Raw genomic sequence first — 26,492 nt, forward strand, 5'->3', positions numbered from 1 at the left:
GGAGGCCTGGAAGGTTCCAGAGGTGGAGCCGAAGGAGGCTTTAGGGGCGAAGGCCTGGAAGGCTCAGGAGGTGGAGCCGATGACGGTGGCGCCGTGGGAGGTCCCCGAGGCGACGACCTGGCAGGCTCTGTAGTCTCGGGGGGTAGAGCCGTAGCAGGCTCGAGGGGCGGAGCTCTAGAAAGCTCTGGAGTCTTTGGGATCAGAGCCGTGAGAGGCTCGGGAGGTGGAGCCGTGGGAGGCTCTGGAGGGGGAGCCGTAGGAGGCCCGAGAGGCGGAGCCGTAGAAAGCTCTGGAGTCTTTGGGAGCAGAGCCGTGAGAGGCTCGGGAGGTGGAGCCGTGGGAGGCTCTGGAGGGGGCGCCGTAGGAGGCCCGAGAGGCGGAGCTGTAGAAAGCTCTGGAGTCTTTGGGAGCAGAGCCGTAAGAGGCTCGGGAGGCGGAGCCGTAGGAGGCTCGGGAGGCGGAGCCGTAGGAAGCTCGGGAGTCTCTGGGAGTAGAGCCGTGAGAGGCACGGGGAAAAAGGTCGTGGAAGACTCGAGAGGCTCTAGAGGTGGGGCCCTGGAATGCTCGAGAGGCTCGAGGGGGGGAGCCATGAAAGACTCGAGAGACGAAGCCCTGAGAGGCTTGGAAGGGGGTGGAGCCCTGAAAGACTCGAGAGGAGAAGCCCTGAGAGACTCGAGAGGGGAAGCCCTGAGAGGCTTGAGAGGGGGAGGAGCCCTGAGAGACTCGAGAGGCGAAGCCGTGAGAGGCTTGAGGGGTGGAGCCATGAAAGACTCTAGGGACAGAGCCCTGAGAGGCTCGAGGGGAGGAGGAGCCCTGAGAGGCTCGAGGGGAGGAGGAGCCCTGAAAGACTCGAGAGGGGAAGCCCTGAGAGGCTTGAGAGGGGGAGGAGCCCTGAGAGACTCGAGAGGCGAAGCCGTGAGAGGCTTGAGGGGTGGAGCCATGAAAGACTCGTGAGGAGAAGCCCTAGGAGGCTTGAGAGGGGGAGGAGCCCTGAGAGACTCGAGAGGCGAAGCCGTGAGAGGCTTGAGGGGTGGAGCCATGAAAGACTTGAGGGGTGGAGCCCTGAGAGGCTCGAGGGGAGGAGGAGCCCTGAAAGACTCGAGAGGTGAAGCCGTGAGAGGCTTGAGGGATGGAGCCATGTAAGACTCTAGAGGAGAAGCCCTGAGAGGCTTGGAAGGAGGGGGAGGAGCCCTGAGAGACTCGAGAGGCAAAGCCGTAAGAGGCTTGAGGGGTGGAGCCATGAAAGACTCGTGAGGCGAAGCCGTGAGAGGCTTGAGGGGTGGAGCCATGAAAGACTCGTGAGGAGAAGCCCTGGGAGGCTTGAGGGGTGGAGCCATGAAAGACTCGAGGGGAGAAGCCCTGAGAGGCGGCGCTCTGGGAGGCTCGAGAGGAAGAGCCCTGGGAGGCTTGAGAGGAGCCCTGGAAGGCTTGGGAGGAGGAGCCTTGGGAGACTCGAGAGGTGGAGGCCGCGAGGGCTCTGAGGGGCGAGCAGAGGCTGGCAGAGCCGTGGAAGACTCTGGGGGCGGAGCAGAACCCGGCAGAGCCGTGGAAGACTCTGGGGGCGGAGCAGAGGTCGGTAGAGCTGTGGAAGACTCTGAGGGAACCTCTGCGGTCTTGAGCACAAGACGAGACTGGGGAGAAGGGGCCCTCTTCCTTCTCGTACGTCTTCGGCCAACAGGGGACGTGGCCATGGGGACGGTCGAGGCTACAGGGGCTGGCTCTGGGGCGGTCGAGGCTATAGGCGCTGGCTCGCTGACTGTGGCGGACATGGGCGCTGGCTCGTTGGCCGTGGCAGGCATGGGCGCTGGCTCGTTGGCCGTGGCGGGCATGGGCGCTGGCTTGTTGGCCGTGGCGGGCATGGCCGCTGGCTCGTGGGCCGTGGGCGCTGGCTCGTTGGCCGTGGCAGGCATGGGCGTTGACTCGCTGGCCATGCCAGGCTTCGAGGCTGGGGCCGTGACAGGCCTCAGGACTGGGGCCGTGTCTGGCTTCAAGACGGGGGCCGTGTCAGGCTTCAAGACGGGGGCCGTGTCAGGCTTCAAGACGGGGGCCGTGGTAGGCTTCAAGACGGGGGCCGTGGTAGGGAACGCTGGTACAGTAGGGCGAGGTCAATAAACTGAGCCAGGTTAAGGGAGCAGCGACCACCAGGCATGAATGATGAGGCTGGCTCATTCAGTCCATGTTGAAAAATGGTTTTCAGAGCCACCTCATTAAAATTCACCTGGTTGGCCAGGGCACAAAAATCCACAACATAAACCTCCAAGGGTTGACTCCCCTGATGCAACCCCACGAGTCGGGCCGCTGGCTCCATAATGTCGAGGGCGGGGTTATGAGTTACACAACCGCTGCCTCGCATAAAAAACCCTTGGTCAGCGTCCGAAGAGCCATAAAACCTCTCCGGGGGTGGAGAGTGCACGGCGCTCAGAAATGCACTGGAGGCATAAACGGGCTCAGGGGCAGACACAGGTGAAATAGGGTGAAACAAATCAGAAATAGCGCATACCTGCTGCCCCTGGGCCGTGAGCGCGTGGTCATCTCTCCACACTGTAGCTCCTCGCGCCAAATGTGACGTGCTTCTCCGCTCTAGTGAGCTGCGCGAATTCTTAGCGCGGGGCATTGTGACTGTCAACGGTGAGGTTGGTTATTTTGTAGCGAACACAAGTTGAGACAGTCACAATGTCGGGAAAAAACTGCTTTATTAAATAAAAGCAAAGCAGGCAAAAGTACAAAGGGCAAATCCAGAGGGAGAATTGTCGTCGAGGGAAGCGTAGGTTCAAAAGCCGGGGAATCAAAGTGAGTAGCGGGAAGGACTAAACAGGGGAGCTAGGGGAACAAGAGAGCTGGCAAGCTAAGGGGTAACGAATCACAGGGGGGTCAAAACTAGACGAGACTAGCGGGGGGCAAAGACACGGGAATCTAAATACAATAACCAACGGGTGTGAAACGAATGTGCTGTGATATAAATAGGGGAACTAACGAGCGGTGCAGGTGTAACGAATAAAGGGGTGATTGAGACGAGTGCAGGTGAAACTAATGTGCAGGAGCTCGAGGGGGCGGAGTGAGGGAGTGTGCGTGTGTGTGCTAGACGATGCGGGGAGAAGCAGAGGAGCGGGGTTCGTGACACCTGCATTTGAGTCCTGCATCTCAATACCCGGACAGATAAACCAGCAAGAATGGACTCAGCAGGTTTCAACCCAATCCAAGCCACACTCCTTCATCAGGCGGACTTGCTGGAACAACATTCTGAGCTACTGGCTGGATCACATGAGGCATGAAAATTGGTGGTGGTCAAGCTGTCCGAGCTCTCCATCCCGGTAGATTAGCTTTTCTTTTTTTTCCCATTGCGGCAGCACCCTCCTCCATTCTATCGTCACCGCCAAGTCTTGAACATCCCGCTACGCTTGCCAGGAGCCCCCGCCTCAATGCACCGGCTCCTTTCTCCGGCAAGCCAGATAGATGTTGTGCATTCATTTCACAGTGCTCGCTGGTCTTTATGCTTCAGTCCTCTTCCTTCCTGACCAAGGCATCCATAAGCCACATCCAGGGTGGCTTATGTGATCATGCACCTAGCGGGGTGGGCTTGTGACTGGGGAACGGCTACCTGGAAGAATAAGTTGCCATGCTGTGAGTCATTCCAGTCCTTTTCAGAAGAATTGAACAAGGTTTTTTAGGCGGCTTGGCGGTTGACTGAGTTTGACAGGCTGGAGGCACCATGTCTGATTATTCCATAGAATTCAGGACACTTGCTGCCACCAGCAGATGGAATGAGAAAGCCCAGTGGGATGTGTTCTTCAGTGGTCTGTCCGAGGCTATGAAACATGCTATTTATGCTCTGGAGTAACTCAGTGGCCTTGATGACCTCATCAGCCTGGCCATATGGGTGGACCATCCTCGATTTCTAGTAATCATGAGGAAGAGATGGTGTTTTATCTACTACAGGCTCCTAACCCAGTAGTTTTGGGTCATCTGTGGTTGATAAAACACAATCCACGCATTGACTAGCTGGCAATGTTGTTACTAAACGGGCAACCTTTTGTTCTTCCCACTGTCTCCGATCTGTGCTGTCGTCTGACTCTACCTCTGTTTGCGTGTTTCAGGAGGAGGTGGTTGACCTGTCGGGATTTCCGGCAGTTTATCATGATCTGAGGGCAATCTTCAGTAGATCACAAGCCACATCACTACCTCTGCATCGCCCGTACAACTGTGTTATTGATATTTTCCCAGGTACTTCTCCACCTCACGGGCGACTTTTCTTTCTCTCTGCTCCAGAGCATGAAGCTATGGAGAAATACATAAGTGAGTTGCTAGCTGTCGGCCTCATCCGCCCGTCTTCTCCAGCTAGTGTGGGATTCTTCTTTGCCAGTAGAAAGGGCAGTTCCTTGTGCCCCTGTATCGATTATCAGGGCCCGAATGACTTCATTATTAAGAACAGGTGTCCATTACCTCTGATGTCTTCAGCGTTCGAGTTACTGCAGGGGGTGAATTTTCACATTTTCACAAATTTGGATCTCCGTAACGCATTCCATCTTGTGAGGATGAGTGGAAGACGGCTTTCAACACCCCCCCGGGGCAATATGAAACACCCCAGCTTTCTTTCAGGCGCTCGTTAACGACGTGCTCCATGACATGATTAACAAGTTTGTCTGCATTTACCTGGACGACATCTTGATTTTTTCTCCATCTCTTCGGGTACACACGGGCATGTCAGGTAGGTGCTGCAGAGGCTGCTAGAGAACAAGCTCTTCGTGAAGGCAGAGAAGTGTGCATTCCATGCACAGTCTTGTCATCTGAGGGTGTGCGCATGGACTCTTCCAAGTTGAGAACCATCACCAATTGGTCAATCCCATATTCCCGCAAAGTTTTGCAGAGGTTTCTGGGATTCATCAATTTCTATAGGCTTTTCATATGCAATTTTAGCCATGTAGCTGCCCCTGACCTCCACCAAAAAGTTTTTATGGTCAGATCAGGCTCAGAAAGCCTGTGATATTCTTAAATCCAAGTTTACTTCTGCCCCCATTTTAGTCGTTCCGGATCCGACCCATCAATTTGTGGTGGAGGTCGATGCATCAGACGTGGGCATGGGTGTGGTTCTCTCTCAGCACTCGAGGATTCACCCCTGTGTGTTCTATTCACAGCATCTCACACTTGCAGAATGTAATTACAATATTGGCTTCACATTATCCTACCGATCAGGGTCCTAAAACGTCAAACCAGACACACTTTCCCGTCAGTTTGAAACCTCTAGTTGCTCTTATCCTCCAGACACAGTCATTCCTCAGCACTGGGTGGTGGCCACTGTGTCTTGGGAGGTCAAATCAGAGGTGTGCAGGATGCTTCGAGGAGTGACGGCCCTGGAGGGAGTACCAGCGGGTCGGTTATATGTGTCACAGTCAATCCATCTCTCTATCCTGCATTGTTCATTGTTCATTCTTCAAATGTGGCCTGCCATCCAGGTGTGAGATATTTTGAATCTGTTATTCTGCAATGTTTCTGGTGGCCCGCAATGGGGCGGGATGTACAACATTTCATGTTGGCCTGTCCAGTCTGTGCTTGTGGAAAACAATCTAACCGCCCTCCAGTGGGGCTGTTAAAGCCTCTGTCTGTGCCTTTGAAACCCTGGTCACACATTGGGCTCGACTTCGTCACAGGGCAAGCCGTCACATTTATCACATTGTCACCGTGTGTGGAGATTGGCTAGACGGGCACTTCTCAGGGCCGGGAGACATATCAAGACTCAGGTGGGTCGGTATCTCCCAGGTATACGGGCGGCCTAAAGCTGCCCCGTGCCTTGCGAGGCATATACCCAGTCTTCCATGTCTCCCAAGTCAAACCAGTCTTGCAATCCCGTTTCAGACCACCGATGCTCCCGGACCCCATCCCCCTAGACTTATTAATGTGGGCATCAGTATTTGGTTGATTGGGAGGGGTATGGTCTGGAGGAGAGAAGTTGGGTTCCAGAGGTGTGATTGTCGTTACCTCTGTCTTGTTTGTCCGCATGCATTTCTTGTTGATGGTTTATCTCCAGATGAATCATTTTCTGTCAGTCTCTCTGAATAGTTCTAGCCATTAATATTATTGAGCGATCTTCTGCTCTGTTTATTCTGTCGGTGATAATTTACTTCTTGTATTTATTTTTGTCCTTTTTTATTTTTTATTTACTATTTACAGTGTTCTCCTCTCTGCTGATAGCCCAGTGTCTGCCTCCTCTGTTTCCAACAAGACCCCGCAGACCTGCTGGTGGTGATGCTTTGCTGGGTGCCTGGTGTGTATTCTCTCCCTGGGTGTCCTTTTATTCTGCTCCATGAGCCATCCATAGACCTTTCCTTCTATACTGTTTAGTTTCATTGACTGTTTCATTCAATTTTGATCACCTACATTTTAGTCCTGCATCTTAATACCCTGACAACCATTGCATTAAAAATGTATATTGATAATATCTTACCTATTCAATCATTACTTTCATGCACATGGAATTATTTAGCTATTTATATTGCTATTTATTGTCATCTTTATTTAATTTACATGATTAGTGATCAGAATCTTATTAAAGCATGCATGAGAACAAGTGCACAGCTGAAAAGTGGTTGCTGCATACTAACTGAAGTCCTCTGGTTAGTCAATAAAGGTGCAATGCATGTAAATAACCTGTCACAATGTTGTCATTCCTTTGCTTTTGAGACCTTTTGTCTTTAATGGTTTGGTCAAAGAAAGGTTACCTTGAAAACAACTGAGAGCAAATCTTAATTTAGCCTAAAAGTGGCTCTCTGAATTTGTACTGTGATACTTTTTGCATTAAGCAATACTGTACTTTGTATTCTTAAAACATATCGTTACATATATGCCTTCCTCCGCCCCCGCCTACCAACCTCACACATTAATCATTTAGACAAGCCCTCCTCTCTCTCTCTCTCTCTCTCTCTCTCTCTCTCTCTCTCTCTCTCTCTCTCTCTCTCAAGCAGCTTCACAAGCATTCAGCCCGCTGGGTGAAATGACAGAGAGTGTGCTTCTCTTTCACCCTTCTAACACACTATTCTTCAGTATATTAGTTGAAACACAACCAAATAGAGCAGATCTGGTTATCTCATTTCTTATAAAGAGAACCTATTGTTACATTATAGAAAATTAGGACTACAGTAACGCTACCGGTGAGGAAGCAACGCTTGTGGGTATCTTCCCTGGCGATGACTCATTTTGATTAATTATGTTTAATTAGGATGTCGACCGTGTGTCATTTTATAAGCTAAGCAAGGAACAGCAAAAATCTACCTTTTGAAAAATATTAACTCATTGATATTCAACTAATTGAGCAATTTCACTTCGGCCAGTCTCAGTCATTCTCGGTCATAGATCAATCTAGAACCAATATAATTGGTAGTATAACTGACTGTTGAACTATTACCAATATTACATGATAAATCATTGGCTAAATTGTTAAAACTTCTTAGCCTGGTTGTTTCACCATTGCACTATAATTAAAAGATTTGGAAACAGCCCTTTATTCCATGTGCTTAAAGGAACAAACGACCCAATGAATCGTTCAGCGGCTAAATCACAGAATTAATATTTATATTTAAACACAGCAAAATAATCTGATATTGTAATTCGCAGCTAAGTGTGCTAAAGTATCTTTATTTGAGTGGCCGCATGAAGAGCATGAAACACTGCCTGTACAGTGCTGCTGGATTTACCATCCATCACCACGCAGCAGTGTTCCATATGCAAAATAGGAGTTGGCCTCCCGGTGGCCCCTTAGCGCAGCTAAACGGAATGCTGAGTGCTTTGCTGTTGTTTAAACTGTATCTTACTGGCTCTGTAGCATAGAAAATAAAACTTCTGCACAAGCAGGAAATATTGTTTAAACACTTAGGTAAGCCACATTGTTTCATGTTTTTAAACTAATTATACATATTTGCTTCTGGACATTTACATTCCTGCTTAGATTAGCTCCAATTGCAATAAATTCAACATTACTCATCAAGGACTTAAGATTTGCTTTAAATGTTGCAGGTGTATCTAGAGAACAAAAAATCCAGAATAGGACTTTGTAATTGAATGTAACAAGAGAGATATAAAGTCATTGAAGCTCAGAAGGACATGAGACATTCACACTCTTGATGAACATCTAATGTGTGTGACTATAAAGAAAAGCACTGTAATTAGGCTGACCAATGTGTGTAATTAATTAGCAGAAATCATCAGTAGAGACATTCCTTTCAGCATTCAGGAACATATTTTCTGTACTGACTAGAAGAGAAGAGAAAGAAGAGGGAGATAGATGTATGCTGCGTTGGGTTCTTTACATTCTTGCGTGCATGGTCTGACCAGCCATGATTTATGAGCACATAAAGGAGCATTACACGACCCCTGGCAAAAGATCACAGAGAATGAGAGCGCTCGCTCTTGCCACTCACACAATAAAAAGGACCTATTTTTAGACATTTAAAATCACACAGGGTGCACAGTGCAACATCTCTGCACTACACAACTGCATTGATCTGAGACTGGCCTCTAATGTAATCCAAGTTCCTCTTCATCATAGAGTACAGCGACTAACACAATGACAGATATCCGTCACCTGTACATTTTACTAAAACACTTGACATCAGTCAACTATTTCTTACAATGACACTGCTAATTTAATTTCATTACTGCAAATAGCTCACATTACTATTGAATGGAAAACAGGTTTGTGCTTTATTGTATAATGGTGCCGCAGCTAAGCATGTGCATCTGGGTTGTACTGAGAAATATTACAAATTGGGTGTTGGATAGTGAAGTTACTTTATGAATAATGAAGTGCACCCACTTACATGCACACTTAAAGGATATTCTGGGTTCGATACAATGCAAAATACTATGAAGAAATCTTCATTACAATTATGCAAACTCGTTAGTGACATCAAGTGATTGCATACATACACCTTGCTTTTTTAATAGTACCGCTGGAAATTGGCTTCTCTTCATTCTTATCTTATGCCATTTCTCTCCATCTAAATGTCAGTTCTCCCATTCTTTTTCAAAAGGGTCATGCATTGATCAAAAGGACTAAGCTAGGCTGAATTCACTAATACACTCCCATCAGTTGCTCATCACATTCACATCCTGATACAGCACACGGAATAAGATTAAAGTGTGTTCTCCAAATAAGTTCATGCACAGAATTTTTGAAAAAATGGCAGAATGGCCAGTTAAGGCTTGTACCACATCTCCCACAGGACACTGCACGTACATTACAGTAAATCACATTCCAGATTTAGTAAGTAATCCCACAATCTAGTTAAGGATCTGGAAATTGGATCTAATCAATTAATTATAATTTGCATAAGAGATGCTCTTGCGGCCATTAAAATTCACAATTTGTCTTCAAATATCTCATTGGCTGACTACAATTTTAGAAATTAGAAGATCCAACATTATATATTATAATGAAATATAGTTCCATGTACCTATTAAGAATGAGAGGACCAACCTGTGTGACCACACTTTACCATACAGTCTTTCAATAAGGATTAAAACTGGTAGACTTTATGCTTACATAGGTAATCACCACATAGTAGCTTCGTAGCTCCATTTCCAAAGCATTAATCAATGGCAATGTAGCACATTATATAAAGCAGCTCAAACACAAGTTGTGGTCAGACCTCTTCTAATCATAAACAAGGTGATGACTCTGTATGTGTGACCTTTGGCAAATCCAGTCCATTCTTTTCCATAAACTGGCCCAGATTTGCCATTTCTCACTCACTCTCTTTCTCTCAGTCTCTCTTTCTCTCTGTCTCACTGGGGGAGATTTCCTCTCAGTCAAACCTGCTTCTAGTGCTTATTGCTCAGAGGGATTGTTAAGTATCAATTCCTAGTGTCACCTTTGTGGGTTTTATTTATTTGTCGGCCTGCTGGTATGGAACACAGTGCAAGCAAGCATCACTCAGGTAGATGGATTATAATTCACCTGCAAGCCCTCATCAATCTTCACAATTTGACTTCCTGCATCACGTACAACTGTTACTGTCATATTAAAGCACTGCATTATAAAGATCAATGGCCTTTTAAATACACTCTAGCTAAAGGTGATTGGTGACATTAAATTAAAAAAGGCTGATGACTGTCTCACAGATGAGGTGTCTCACCAGTGCTGATGCTGGTTCATACAAAACAATTACCATATCATATGTTCTGATGCTAAGGATTTATCAAATTATATGTTTCCTACACAATCAACACTTGACACTGAGATGACTTATATCAAAGTTGTTGAATATTAGAGATCTGGCATGCTCTAGATTCCAAAAGCATTAGGTTAAATGGGCAGAGGCGCCATTGAAATTTGCAATACGTTTCTGTGCAATTTTAATTTAATAACTATTGGTGCTGGCCTTTACAAATATTCTGATGCAATGCTGTGCATTTACATGTACATGTACAATAGGGAAGACAAGGGCTAGTTGTCACACTTTTTACTTCAGTGAATATGCCTCAGGGTAGTACATTTCTGTAAAGCCACATCTTAAAGTCTTCACTACCAAAAATCTATTGAACATTTTCACTGTTATTGCCCAGGAAAAAAAGATCTTTTGTAAAAACATGCCCCAATAGCAAGGCATGTCGACCTTTTGTGAAAACTTGCCCCAATAACAAGGCATGTTGTCACTCTATATGGGGCAAGTTGTCACAATGGAACCTGCAATTAAAACATTGGCAATTCATGTAAAGAAAATCTACTCCTCTGTTTAAATGTAGGCCTGCATTAAATAGCCGGTTTAATGCAGGCCGAAAAAAGGTGTTTTGGCCAATAAATTGTAATTGATAAATATATGTAATTTAAAACACGTGATAACCAGCCTTGATAAAAATGTGACAACATGCCCTGACCTGACTTTTATAAAAAAAAATATCACTGTCCAAAGAACACCTTTAAACCTTTCAGTTTTTAATATAATTTTTCCTTTCTGACTTTTTTATTCTGACTTAACCTTATTGCAACCAGTGTTGCTGGATTATGTAATCCAAGAGCTATTACAAAAATATGATGATAGTGAAAATATAACTTTGGAGGAAACCATATGAAACCACTACAATAAACACACATTTGGACATGTATCTCCAAATTGTATCATACTGAACAGCTTTATTACAATGTATTGTGTTGTGTGCATGTATAAGATCCAACTATGTTCCATCCATCCATCTATCTATCTAAGAGCTTTCATTCCCACCGACTGATTAACCCTGCTAATGTCACTTTGTTTGGGCTGCAGTCTGCTGGGCTCAAGTAGGAAGTGAAGACCGGAAGCATTCATATTCTTAGAGCCAAATACTACACTAATTGAAATACTTGGCTCTGCCACAGAATAGGCACAATGAAGCTGTTTCTGCTCATGCCTGCTGGGATCTCAGTGTGACTTTCAGAATCAGCTATACATACAATATACACACACACCTGGTCAAGTATGTACTCTGTTCTGTTAAAAAAACAAAAAAAAACAGCTGTTTTGTTACAAGTGGTGAAGCTCCATATTGTTGTCTACCCAAAGGGAATGCAGCTGTGGAAGCACAACGGTTCTCAACTGGTGGATTGTTACCCAAAACTGGGTTGCATGTCTGTTGTGATATATTTGTGGACAGCATGGAAAATATTACTGAAAGCAAACATTAAAAGTCAAGAATAAAAGCATGCCGTTTTAAATTAAAGGAGGAGAAAATGTTTCCTATATCTTTTGGTGTTGATGTCAAAGGTCATGCATCCAATCAAATTCTATGGCTCAGATTTATGTTATTTGTTAGAAGCTAGCCAAATTAGGTGCCAACGTGTATAGGTCGTGACATGACATCATCCTCAAAAACCAATGATAAAACGATGCAAGGTAAAAGAAAGTACAACCCAGACTACTTTAAATATGGGTTCACTTGCAACAAGAAAAAACTTGGTGTGAACCAACCATGTGTTTTGTGCAAATAATTTTTTGGCTGCTGAGAGCTTAAAAGCCACCAAAATTCGAGAAATGTTTAGAAACCAAACACTCAAACTTCAAAAATTGTAAATCACAATTGTTTTGTTGTTTATGCATTTACAAAATTGTCAATTATTTCCTATTTAATGTCAATATTTGTGCATATTTTTGGGCTTTTGCAGTTCATGATAATATTACTATATTTCAATGCTTGATTTTGTGGACATTTTTGCTTTCTTTTGCATGATACACAACTTTGGGACTGTGTTGGGTTGCAGGTCAGTGTAATGCTCAGTTCAAAGTCAAATATAAGAAAAGGACAGAAAAGGGCAATTATCCATTTATAAAGTAACCAAAGATTCAAAACATTTTCAAAACCCTTTGAATTAGCATGGACTAAAAACAGAACTGATAATTGGTACACTGATGGACCAGCAACCCAACAAAGTGTCCAATGTAAAATCTGGGTCCTGAAGCAAAAGCAGTTGAGAATCCCTGCATTAGCAAACACTAAAATTGTCAATGAATGGATGCCAACAAGCAAACAAAGTATGAAGTCTGTAAAATTCTATTTATTTTATGAAAAGTTTGTTATGGTCAAACTAAAATTGCAGTCGTCGTGCTTTGTTTTCCGAGTTGTTTTGTCTCCTCTTGAGTAAAACGCTTCACTGCAAGTTTAAACAATCACCTTGTCAGCACAGTGCTCAATCAATTATTGCTGTTGATGTTATCAATGATCTTCCCTCTCTCTCACTCTATTGTTCTGTTTTGCTTTCTCTCTTAGTGGAACCCTCTTATGTGCTCAGTCTTTCTCTTTCTCTATATTCCTTTACCCTCTCTCTATCTCTCTTTCTAGGCCAGGACGATGTTCCTTTGGCCTCCACTCTTTGGCTGTAAGGTGTGTTCTTCAGTGATAAAGTAAGAGGTGTACACAAGTGCATAGATTACCAGCCCTTAACCAATTGTCTGCGACAGGCCCCCTTTGCATTAACAGCATTGACCTTTCTGCCAGCGGTGACACTCATCTGTCAGCAGTGTCTCACTCCTACCATTTTCAGGTCTCAAAAATGATAAATAATTAGGCCTGACAGCCCTAGGGCCATGACTCATCATTCCAGAGCTCTGGCTATGTGTTTAGAGGTCAATATAAGCCAATTATATGATCCCAACATTGTAGCCATGATCCCCTGGCTTGGTTGCAGGATCACAAAAGACAAATCAGGTTATCAAACAGGGACTCTCCTATGATACGAGTGATACATTTAAATCATAATGAAAGCCAACCTCTCCCACACTGTCATTTTCATCACCCACCAGTTATAGGGGTAAAGAGACAGAGAGGGGAACATGCATGTAATTACTTCACAGAGGGAAGCTTAGAGCATTTGTGGCAGAGGTGAGAACTGTACTTGGACTGAGAGGTACAAAGTTTATCTTCTTCTGCTGCCAAAATTCTAATAGTTACTGCCAGGATCAGGCTGGAATTAGCTCAGATGTGGCAAGGTGGTATTATTTGGTCTCTTTCCAGCCAATAAGGGAAATTAGTGAATGTTCTCTCACCTTATTCTGAACATGAGCAGAGACAATTTTCTTGTCATCTGTCCTGGTAAATATGCAAGTTGATGGGATGCAAGCTGTTTAGAACTGGTGGTGGTGGGGGGTTGCAGTATGCAATGACTTTTTACAGAAGCTGTTCAACTGAGGTCAAAGTCTGTAGACAACACATGGGGGTACAAACTGCTACCTGTCAAGGTTTCGACTAATCAAACATATGGCGCAAGGGGAGATTAATAAAGTCTTTATATATTATCTTCATAAAACGAGAGTAAAGAACATTAACATTCAGTTTAAATCCATTGATAATTCAGCCCACTGCAAATGTATCTTATCTGGATTCTAAAAGTGTGTATAATCATATTTAGGAAGAGCAGTGCACACACCTGCTTTTTCTTACCCTGCAGTCAAACACTTCTGCAACTCTTGTTTTGAACCCCCCCCCCCCCCCACCATCCCCACCTCCTCATGCTGAAACCCATTACAGAAATACAATTTCTAATGCCTTCACACAGGCCCACGATCGACTGCAAACAAATTTATATTCAGCCCGTAAACAGAGAGCAGCAGAGATTTATTTATTGAGCGGAGAGGAGAGAAACAAGCTAGCGCGTGAACCCTGGGTAACCCCACAGCTGACATGAAGATGGATAAGTGTACCATGCAAATGTACAGAGGGAGGGATATATTGCACTCCGTCATTCAGTGCATTGCTGCCTGTAGAATTCCATTTATTCTTCCAGCTGGGACCAGCTCTCTGGGGTTGTGAGTGCACAATTATACATTTGTTGATTATTTGAGATTGTTTTTTAATCACTGCAGAGCCCTAGTAAAACTCTTTATTGGCCATCTAGGTGAGAATTCCTCCTTATGTCCTGGGCAGTAGTTCAAGTGGACATTTCGCAGGTGACAGAGTGTTATGGTTTAAATGCAAACAATAAATATATCAAGAATTTTAATCTGCTTATTTGCTTAGGTCTTCTGAGCAACCAACTTGGCCCAGTTCCTAGGGAGGGTAGAGTTACATGGGATAACCTTCTCATAGTCGCTATAATGTGATTCTTGCTCTCGGTGGGATGCGTGGTGAGTTGTGTGTGGATACCGCGGAGAAGAGCGTGAAGTCTCTGCTGTAATGCGCTCAACAAGTCACATGACACGATGCGCGTATTGACGGTCTCAGAAGTGGAGGCAACTGAGATTCGTCCTCCACCACCCGGATTGAGGCAAGTCACAACGTCACCATGAGGACTTAGAGCACATTGGGAATTGGGCATTCCAATCTACTACACTTTTGTATATTTTATTATTGCCATTTCCTATATATTTGTATTTTTTATTTTTATTTATCCCCGTAGGGAAATTGTGTTTGCAGCGTACAGCAACTCACCCAATATTTGGCAAATTCACATTTAACATATTATTTACAATTTGAATACATAAAATAAAATATAATAGTAAACATAATTAAGATATCCAGTCTAGCATCTATTTCATCTACTACCACTAGAGGGAGGATAATTTAAAAACTTAATTGCTTGAGGAATAAAAGAAAATTTAAACCTATTTTTTAAACATCTAGGTAAACAGTATCGTCGACCTGATGGTAGTAGTTCAAAAGTATAGGATAAAGGGTGCCTTTTATCATTCACAATGATGCTAGCCTTGTTTAACACTCTTCCTTTGTATATACTCTCTATACTCTCTAACTTTGTTCCTAGTAATTTACTTGCTGTTACTACCACCTTCCCCAATGATCTCTTCTGAGCTTCAGAGGCATTACCATACCAGCAAATCACACAAAAAGACACAATGCTTTCGATAAAAGCCCCATAAAACATCAACAGTGTTCTATTTTGAACATTAAAGGACAGTAATTTCTTTAAGAAGTACATTCTCTGTTGAAGCTTTTTACTTACACAGTCAGACCATACATCCCACTTAAGTTTATTGTCCAGCATTACGCTATAATTTAAAAGATATTTATAATTTGTCACTAACTGTACTTTCTCCCCGTTAATTGATGTAAAATGAGTTTCACTTTGCTCTTTCTCTCTAAAATCAATAACCATTTCCTTAGTTTTTGAAATGTTTAAAGTAAGATTTAAATTTTCACACCAATTTAAAAAAAAGTCCAGAACAGACCCATGTTCTTCCTCCCCATCGTATAAAAGACTCACTAAAGCAGTATCATCTGCATACTTTACAATATGTCTATTTTTGAAAGAACTCACACAAGAATTTGTATATAAAATAAATAGTAACAGAGATAAAACACATCTTTGGGGAGCTCCGACTGAGGAAATCAAATTGTCTGAAATGGACCCTCCTATTTTAACCTGCTGAGTTCTAGAACTTAGAAAGTTTACCACCCAAGCAAGTGTCCTACTATCTATAAAAAAATCTTTTGCCAAAATGGCAGCTAATGTACTGGGAGAAATACTGTTAAAAGCTGATGAGAAATCCACAAACAAAATTTTTGCATGAGTTTTTGGTTTCTCTAAGTGTGAATGCAACAGATGCAATACAGTTAAGATTGCATCCTCAACCCCTCTAGAAGCTTGATATGCAAATTGCAGAGGATCTATGAGATGCTGTGTTACGGATACAATGTGCTTTTTTACTAAATATTCAAAGCTTTTCGTCACAAATGATGTAAGTGCTATTGGACGATAATCATTTAATTCAGACGGCACTTTCGCCACTGGAATTATTGTAGATGTTTTCCATAAAGCAGGGACGATACCAGAATCATAAGATGCTCTAAAAATTTCTGTAAAAACTGGCGCTAACTGAACTGCACAATGTTTTAAAACATTTCCACATATCTTATCTGGACCTGGGCTTTTTCGGGGATTGCACTTTCTAAAAATCTGACTAACCTCCCTTTCATTCATGCGAAAACCCACAGAAAGATGAGAATCAGGTGATACTGAAAACTCTGGTATAGCATCACAATCTCCACTGTCAAAGCGACAATAATATGAGTTAAGCTGATTTGCATATCCAGCTCCTCATATCCTTGAAGCACAGGGAATGATTTGCATCTTCCCTTATGGGGTATATTTGTCATATTTTTAATCCCCTGCCAAGCATATCGGGCATTACCTTGTGTCAAGGATGCCTCTATTTTTTGTTTATATGTGTATTTATCTGTTTGAATTTGTCTTTTAATTTGCCTCTGAATATCTCTCTGAGCAACCTTGTCCTGATTTCTATATGCGTTCCTTTTCTTATTTATAAGGGTCTTCAAATTTTTTGACACCCAGGGTTTAACATTTGGGTATGCCTTAAAAATCTTAGTGGAGATAACAGAGTCCAATACAAAAATGTACATAATCAGTAACTGATTCAACTTGTTCATTAATATCATCTGTGCTAAAAATCTCCCACTGTGTACATTCAAAACACCCCTGCAAAGTCATTATACTATCATTGTCCCATACTTTAACAGACTTTTCTTGAGGCTTCTCTCTTTCCAGTAACCTCTGGTAAACAGGCCGGAGATAGAGCACACTGTGATCTGGTGGCAAAATTGATGAAATATAGGCATTTTTAACAGTTCCATAACACATATCCAGAGTTTTTTCCCTCCTTGTGGGAGAGTCAACATATTGATAATATGTGCTCAAACTCTTCTTAGCATTACACTTATTAAAATCACCCATAATCAACTTTGGAGCATCTGGAGAAATTGTCTCAAGTCTCTGAGATAAATTATAAATAATCTCTTGGGCTTTCTTCACATTTGCTTTAGGATGAATATATGCCACAGTGATGAAAATTTAGGGAAACTCCCTTGGTAGATAGAACGGACAAAGAGAGACACATAGCAATTCAATGTCCGCAGTACACAGGCTTTCTATAACCTTGACTGCGCGACACCAATCCTCTCGAACAAAAACACATACCCCACCTCCTTGAGTCTTCCTGGTGATGTCAGGATCTCTATTGGTCCTAAATGACGAAAAACCAATAGGTTCCACCTCGTTATCTTTTACGTTGCTGTCCAGCCATGTCTCGGTGATTGCCAGGACACTGGAATTTCGGTACTCGTGTAGGTAGCGCATATTTGCTGATAATTCATCCATTTTTCCTCTCAAAGACTGCGCACTGATAAGGAGAATAGTAGGCAAACAAAGTTTGTTTTTCTCTTTCAGCCGATTCAGTCGGCGACGGAGGCCTGCTCTGCATCCGCAGATATATATATATATGTATGTACAGTTGAAGAAGTTTACATACACCTTAGCCAAATACATTTATACCCAGTTTTTCACAATTCCTGACATTTAATCATAGAAAATATTCCCTGTCTTGGGTCATTTAGGATCACCACTTTATTTTAAGAATGTGAAAATTAGAGACAATTATTTATTTCTGCTTTCAGATTCCCAGTGGGACAGAAGTTTACATACACTTTGTTAGTATTTGGTAGCATTGCCTTTAAATTGTTTAACTTGGTTTTACCCAACATTTTGGGTAGCCTTTCTACAAGTTTCTCACAATAAGTTGCTGGAATTTTGGCCCATTCCTCCAGACAAAACTGGTGTAACTACACCTAGATGGCCAAGGTTTGTAGGCCTTCTTGCTCGCACATGCTTTTTCAGTTCTGCCTGCACATTTTCTATCGGACTGAGGTCAGGGCTTTGTGATTTCCACTCCAATACCTTGACTTTGTTGTCCTTAAGCCATTTTGCCACAACTTTGGAGGTATGCTTGGGGTCATTGTCCATTTGGATTACCCATTTGCAACCAAGCTTTCACTTCATGGCTGATGTCTTGAGATGTTGCTTCAATACAGTGCATGACCAATTATTAGGCAAGTGAGTATTCTGATCTTATCATTATTTCCATGCACATTTTCCAACTCCAAACCACATAAACTTGAATGCTTATTGGATTCAGTAATTTTCAGGTGTAACTGTGTAATGAGGGAGGGTGTGGTGAAAGTGACTTATACCTTATATCAAGGTGTGCATAATTATTAGGCAGCTTCACTACCTCAGGTAGAATGGGCCAAAAAAGATATTTAACTGACACTGAAAAGTAAAATATTGTAAAATGCCTTTCAGACAGATGCTACACTCTTGAAATAGCTAAACTATTGAGGCGTGACCACCGGACAATCAAACGTTTTGTTGCGAATAGTCAACAGGGGTGCAAAAAATGCATGGAGAAGAAAAGGCGCAAATTAACTGCAAAAGACTTGAGAAGAGTTAAATGTGAAGCTACCAGGAACCCATTATCCTCTAATGCTACCATATTCCAGAACTGCAACCTACCTGGAGTGTCCAGAAGTACAAGGTGCCAAGTGCTCAGACACATGGCCATGGTCAAGAAAGCTTGAAGCGTCAAGATTGGTCAAAGAAATACATGAAGACAGATTTTAAAAACTCCACAAAGTTTTTATGGAGAGATGAGAGACGGTGCAAGGTGGAGGAGGGGTACTGGTATGGGCTGCTATCATTAAGGATGAGGTAGTTGGACCTTTTCGAGTTGAAGATGGAGTGAAACTCAAATCTCAAACCTACTGCCAGTTTCTGGAAAGTGCTTTCTTCAAGTAGTGGTACAGGAAGAAGTCCTCAGCATTCAAGAAGGCCATGATCTTTATGCAGGACAATGCTCCATCACATGCATCCAAGTACTCCACTAGTACTTGGCTAGCCAGCAAGGACCTAAAAAATGCCCAAATAATGACTTGGCCCCCTTCCTCACCTGACTTAAATCCTACTGAGAACCTGTGGGCCCTTCTCAAATGTGAGATTTACAGTGAGGGAAGACAATACACCACTTTGAACAGCATTTGGGAGGCTGTGGTTGCTGCTTCAGTGAAAGTTGATCGTGAACAGATCAAGAAACTTACAGACTAACAGACTCCATGGATGGACGGCTCATGGCAGTTTTTGAAAAGAAGGGTGGCTTTATTGGTCACTGAATATTTTTGAAAGGCCACAAATGTTATTTAATTGTAATTTTGTGTTACTTAATTGTTTATTCTCCATTTTTTGAGTAGGTGCAACAAATTAGTTGGGAGAAATTATTTTTGTAATTAAGTTGCCATAATAATTGTGCACACTTATAGTTGCCTAATAAGTGTACACACTTATATATTCCCCTCAGAATGACAAAACTCACATTTTCTTTGTTAAACATTCAGGTTTGATGTTCAGTAACAGTTTGAATTGACTGAGAGCATTGTGTTAGTTCAACAACCAAATGAATCCTGAGGAATACAATTTGCCTAGTAATTGGGCATGCACTGTATATCAACATAATTTTCCTTCCTCATGATGCCATCTATTTTGTGAAGTGCACCAGTCCCTCCTGCATCAATGCACCCCCATGCTTCACGGTTGGGATGGTGTTCTTCACTTGCATGCCACACCCTTTTTCCTCCAAACATAACAATGGTTATTATGGCCAAACAGTTCCATTTTTGTTTCACTAGACCAGAGGACATTCTAAATAGTAAGATCTTTGTCCCCATGTGCACTTGCATACTGTAGTCTGGCTTTTTATGGCAATTTTGGAGCAGTGGCTTCTTCCTTGCTAAGCAGCCTTTCAGGTTATTTCGATATAGGGCTCGTTTTACTGTGGATATAGATACTTGTCTACCTGTTTCCTCCAGCATCTTCACAAGGTCCTTTGCTGTTTTTCTGGGATTGGTATACATGTTTTGTTCCAAACTACGTTAATCTCTAGGAGACAGAATGTATCTCCTTGCTGAGCGGTATGATGCTTTTGTGGTCCCATGGCGTTTATTCTTGCGTACTATTATACAGATAACCGTGGTACCTTCAGGCATTTGGAAATTGCACCCAATGATGAACCAGACTTGTGGAGGTCCACAATTTTTTTGGCTGATTTATTTTGATTTTCCCATTATGTCAAGCAAAGAGGCACTTAGTTTGAAGGTAGGCCTTAAAATACATCCACAGGTACACCTCCAATTCAGTACACCTCCTATCAGAAGCTAATTGGCTAATTGTCTTGAAGCTTGACATTTTTTTAATTTTCCAAGCTGATTAAAGGCACAGTTTTCTTAGTTTATGTAAATTTCTGACCCCCCCTGGAATTGTGATATAGTCAATTAAAACTGATACAATCTGTCAGTAAACAATTTTTGGAAAAAGTACTTGCATCATGCAAAAAGTTGATGTCCTAAATTACTTGACAAACTATAGTTTTCTAATGTTAAATCTGTGTGTTTCAAAAATGATACAACCTAAGTGTATGTAAATTTCTGACTTCGACTGTATGTATGTATGTGTATGTATATTGGTGGTCAAAAATATTACCCTTGGTAAATATGAGAAAAGATGGTTGTGAAAAATACATCCTTGTTGTTAATCAAAATATTCACAAAAAATCTATCTTAAAATAGATATCAAACAATTCCAACAACACAAGTTTTATCAAAAAAAATATGTGTGGCACAATTATTGGCACCCTTTTATTCAATACTTTGAGCAACCTCCCTTTGCCAAGATGACAGCTCTGAGTCTTCACCTAAAATGCCTAATGAGGTTGGAGAACACATGGAATGTGATCTGTGACCATTCGTCCGTACAGAATCTCTCCAGATCCTTCAAATTCAGAAGTCCACGCTGGTGGACTCTCCTCTTTCTATGGGGTTCAGGTCAGGGGAATGAGATGGCCATGGCAGAACCTTGGTTTTGTGGATAGTGAATTATTTTTGTGTTGATTTTGATGTGTGTTTTGGATCATTGTCCTGCTGGAATCCAACCACAGCCCGTATTAAGCTTCTGGCAGATTTTTATCTGTTGGTGCTTGATAGAGTCCATGATGCCATGTATCTGAACAAGATGTCCAGGATTTCTGGCACAAAAACAGCCCCACAACCTCAAAGATCCACATGGGCATATATATAAACACAGTCACCTCTATTTGGCCAGGCTCAGTTTTAAATCCTTATGCTCATCTGGAAGAGCATGGCACTAGCAACACCAAGGTTGTGGGTTTGAAATCCATGAAACACACATACTGATGAAACAAATCTGTTGTACATGTGCTAAGATGAGACAAAGTAAAACATATTTTATTTGCCAAATATGCTGCGGCTTTTTATGTAGGGTACAATGGGCTAAAGGCTCCCCAGGCCCCACCAAAGGCACATTTTATTATATTTTTTTTCCCAAAACACTAAATAGCAACAAAAGCTACCCCAGTACTTTCCTAAACACCTGTTTGTCACTATGCACTGCAAAATATTCCTGATCCATGAGATAATTGCATGTAATGTCTAAAAGTTTATTTTGAGGCAATTTGATCTTTAAAATGTTGCAAATTTATGAAGATAATGAAAAGCCTTGAATTGCATTTATTTTGAGACAAAATACTTGTTATTTTCAGATCTGTTAAAGATGATAAATTAAAAGGTTTTCAATAACTAGCGAATATGTGAAAGGATAGTATTTGGGATAAAAAGCCCCCTTGTTGCAGGGTCTAAAGGCCCCATAAAAATATTTTTTTTTTCTTTAGTGGTGCGAATGGATTTGTTATCAAAATCTTTTAAAGTGAGCTCTCAGTGACAGATCCAATAAAAATGAAGATTAATTTGTTTATAGAATACTTATGTTATGAAATGTCAAATGTGATTGAAATGAACATGCTGCACCCTTTTCTGAAGTAGCTATTTTTGATTAAGCATTATCATAATTTCTTTCTCAAAAATGTATTTGCTGTCTCAAAATTATTTGCAAAAGTTGCAAATTGTGCACTACAACTATTGCCCCTATATCTACATGATATCACTATAAACCCCCTGGGGGCCTTTTACCCCTAGTGTGGGGTAACCGTTAAAAATGTTTTTGTTTTAAACAAAACAACCTTCCATTATTATTTATTTTCACACAAATGATATTGTTCTGTCAATATTCAATAATATAATGTATTATTTTTTTCTTGATGAATTTTGTAAGCAGAAAAAAAGCACATTTTCCTCAAGGTGTGCCTTTAGCCCCGTTGTTCCCTAAAATAAACACTGACAATATACGTACATGTCAACATGTAAAATATTTATAGAGGGGAAACTGGTTCTATATTGACAGACGTTTCGTCATGTTTTACACATGCAAAAAACGAGGATTAAAATCAAATACAAAGCTCTAACCCTAACTGTTTGTTTTTCCTTTAACTGTAAAATAACGGTATTTTTTTTTTTTTTTAATTGAATATAGTTAGCTAACAGTGACGTTACCACATGATGCACATTTTAGCTTACATGACGAAAAACATTAGGCTACGGTTTTACTTTCAAAGTTGTTGAATAAATGTAAACAATAAATAAAAAAAACAAGCATCAAACGGCATTTTCATTGTCATACAGCACAATTTGCAATCACTGTACTATACACGGCGTCACAAGTTAAAATATGATGTTAAAAAAGTACACAAAAAATTGTTTACCGGATGTATAAGCCATCCTTTTGCTTATTTACTTATTATGGCTTACTATTTTGATGTTAACTATTTATTGTATTTAAAATAGATTACGGGGAAATCATCGAATTTATAAAATCTTAGATGGAGAACTATTAGAAATATTAAAAATAAATGTAACTGTTATGTTTACTTTTATGCCCAGAAAGATTCTGCATATAATAAAGTTTCATAGCCTAATATATCACACAAATTTGCCATTCGGGTTAAACCAAAATGTTTGGAAATTCTTTCTGTTTGGGAAAACATTCTAAAAGAGAAAAACGTTTTTTGTACAAAGCGGTTCATTATGGCAAGGGAGGCAGCTGCTGATTATAATTTGACCGACGTATGACCCTGTGACGACAGCTGTTTAGAGCGCACATAATCACTGAGGAATCTCCTCATACAATGACCTTATGATTCCCTTTTAACATAATTTCCGCTGTTATAGCCAAGAATTCAAAGTAGCCCTTCAGTTTGGGAATCCTTTTGCGTTGAGAATGTCCGTTTTGTTTATATATAAGGAACGTGCAAGAAGATGGAAATGGACTGCAAAGAAAAGTGTTAATATTTCTCAATAAAACGAAGAGTTAATTCGTGTGTTAACTGCATATATATATACCCAACGCTGGAAAAGGCCTGAGAGCTGTAAACTTCCATGTCAATTAAAAATTTCGTTGTGGCCAATTGCAATCGCCAAATGTTTTATTTTACCGGCATGAACCACAAAATCCATGGTTTTAATTAACAACTATTGACACTGGCTTAAGACCTTATTCCCTCAGCTGAAGCCAATGCTACTGCTGACAAAAATGTCTTTATTGATTTTCTGTGTGGGTCTTCTGAAAACAAGAAAAATGCATGGACAAGAAAATGGACCTGAATAGAAATAATGTTCTTTATGGGTTAATCTGCTTAATTTAAAACACAATACTACCTTAAAAAAAAAAAGAAAAAAAAAAAGATTTTGATTCTATGGATGTGAAACAGACAGCAACAGTTTATTAATAGCCTACCCTTGATGACCCTTTTAACAAATGTATTCAAATCTGACAAATTGTTTCCCTACAAATTATCCAAGAAATTGATGCACGCAATGATAAAATAATTTGATCCAATATAAGATGAAGTAATGATTTTGAGCCCACTTCACACACACACACACACACACACGCCAGCACACTCCACGTGACCTTATTAGCAGGTCAAATAAGTCGTCCAAACTTGCTTGCTTTGGTAAATTAACGCTCACTCAGACGAAGGAGATGTCCGGCTATTGGCCAAGAGTTAGAGGGCACGTCATCCCCATCCATCACCGATCGAATGATTCTACAAGGCATCTCCCTGTCTAGATCGGTGCCTCTGTGCTTATACGCCCGATGAGTGGCGTCTGAGTGGATGGAGTTTCTGTCGCTTTCCGACTTAGATGAAATTCTGGAATAAATGAAATGCACTCATGAGTTCTTATCAAGGGTTTATGGGCGGCGAGGACACAAGCTCGCTTTTCATCAAGGGCTTTCATGCTAATGGACTCAAGCGTCTGCATCAGGATCATGAAGCTAATGCCGACTTCCGAACCAGAAAGGAGGGACATGTCAATAGTGAGGCGGATTTCCTTCAATATAATTTCACAAATCTCAGTGCCACGGCCACAGCCGCGTGTTCAAAGCTCTGTGAGGACCATGGCCATGCCAATTGGACCAGACCCCCCTTCCCCCATAATCAAGATTTCTATAGACCGGTGTACCCCAGCCGACCCCAAGTCCCCTCCTTCCAAAGTTGTCGCGAACGGGGTCTCTCGCCTTCCTTAGACACTTTAGGAACCTTCTCCGTTGCGCACTGTGAAGTCGGCCCTGTCAACACATACGATGGCCCAAGACATCACCCCGCAGTTAAGGACAATAATACCAGACAAGAGGCTCTAAATGCGTTAAATGAGACATTCCAATGTGGAAAGACTTTCGATTGGATGAGAGTGAGGAGAAATCAGCCACGTGCAGGTAAGTTGGAGAGTTTAACTTTTAATGTCTACAGCGCACCCCTACAGTGAGGTGATGTATTGGCCGGGTCTAGTCACTCCATAACTTTGGCGTAGTAGGGAAACAGCAACATCTGTGCCTCCAATTTGGTCATTTTTCTGAGAAATCCTAGTGGTACTGTTTAAATTATAACGCTGTTTGTGTTTTATATCGAACATGTTTCTCAAAAATGACACGAATTTCCAAACTACAATTATAGCCTTTGGTGAATCCAAAGTGGGACAAGAACAAAAAGGGGCAAGGAGAAACAAACTAAAACTTCAGAGTGGGGGTTACATATAAACAGCTTAAATAACTGTTTAGGTGGGCTTACTACTACACTGTGAACAAAATTGTCCAAAGCCTCCCTTTGGGTCATCTGAGGATGTCCTCAATTGGATTTTTTATTTTATTATTATTATTATTATAAAGTGTGTGTGAGTGTATTATAATAGGGGTAGGGTACGTCTATATTTAAATAGAAAAAATGAAATAATATAAACTGTAATTAGCATTTTTTTTTTAATAATAACCAATAAAAGACTATAGTATGTCTCCATTTAGATGGTCAAGTAAAAGAGTATGTTTGAACAGAAATGTCAAGGCATTACTACGTTCTACTGCTTTCTAAAGGCACCTGATTTGCATGTACGTTAATGTAAAGACTTTGAAGGCCACACGAAAAGTAGCAAAAGAATGGAGCTGCTGATGAAACTCACCCCATCCTCCAAAGCCTTTGGCACATGTCAGAGGCAGGCAGTTCTTGCTTCACAAATCAGTCTTCCCAGCAACAAACTGAGTGCTGAGAATTTTTAAGGTGAAACATTTAAAAATGAAGGATGGTGTAATTTATTCTCAGTTCTAGTGTTCAAATGGGTCAGCAAAAACAAGCCAAACAGAATTCCTCAGTTTTTATTTATGGCAAATTCCATTATTTTCTGTATGTGCATCCCCTCAAAATGCAGTCATTGACAAGAACCAGTTCTGACCATATTTAATGGAGTCCAGCACCCCCTAGCTCTCTATTCAGAGCCAAATAAACTTCATAGAAACACTTTCCTGGACAGAGCCCTAAATCTTAATTTAGCTCAGAGTTTATAAGCTGCAATTAATTTTCTATATTGAATGCTGGAAAATGTCTGTCAGAATCTCACCGTAATCCTTAACCAGAGTAATGGTTGGATAGGTATGCGTTTCATGTGGTTCAAATGTGAGTTACTTGACGTGCTCATAAAATATCACACTCAATGACATTTGACCTGTATTATGTCAAAGTATTTCATGTTTGTTGTGAGAGCTGTGTGTTAAATTGTGAATCACTTGTCCCCTCAATAAATTATAATACATGTAAAAGGCTTGATGGCAAAACCAAGAAGAGCCCTATTTGATTTGTAATTTCCTAAAAATCAGTAACCGAGCAATCATACGTTCTCTAGACTGTCATGGAGAAGTATGTCTTCCCAGGCCTCACTGATGATGTAAAATAACCCGCAGGCAAATATGTCAGCAAAAAAGGGCATTTGAGACTATATTG

The 26,492-nt window shown here is 41.6% G+C and overlaps 1 protein-coding gene across 2 annotated transcripts in view; it reads left to right on the plus strand.

Moving 5' to 3' along the window:
- The window catches only part of LOC127628401 (homeobox protein Hox-C1a-like), a 100,590-nt gene that overhangs the window by 67,460 nt on the left and 6,638 nt on the right, over window positions 1-26,492 (plus strand). The window contains exon 1 of one of the 2 annotated variants that reach the window (XM_052105125.1): window positions 24,145-24,940. The exons of the other annotated variant lie outside the window; for it this stretch is intronic. Within the exon in view, the coding sequence (XP_051961085.1) occupies window positions 24,397-24,940 (544 nt within the window). The 5' untranslated portion in view covers window positions 24,145-24,396. Of the gene's footprint in view, window positions 1-24,144; window positions 24,941-26,492 lie in introns of those variants that run through there. 2 annotated transcript variants of the gene reach the window in all.

This window comes from Xyrauchen texanus, chromosome 35 (genome assembly GCF_025860055.1).
Source record: "Xyrauchen texanus isolate HMW12.3.18 chromosome 35, RBS_HiC_50CHRs, whole genome shotgun sequence".
NCBI classification, from domain to species: Eukaryota; Metazoa; Chordata; class Actinopteri; order Cypriniformes; family Catostomidae; genus Xyrauchen; species Xyrauchen texanus.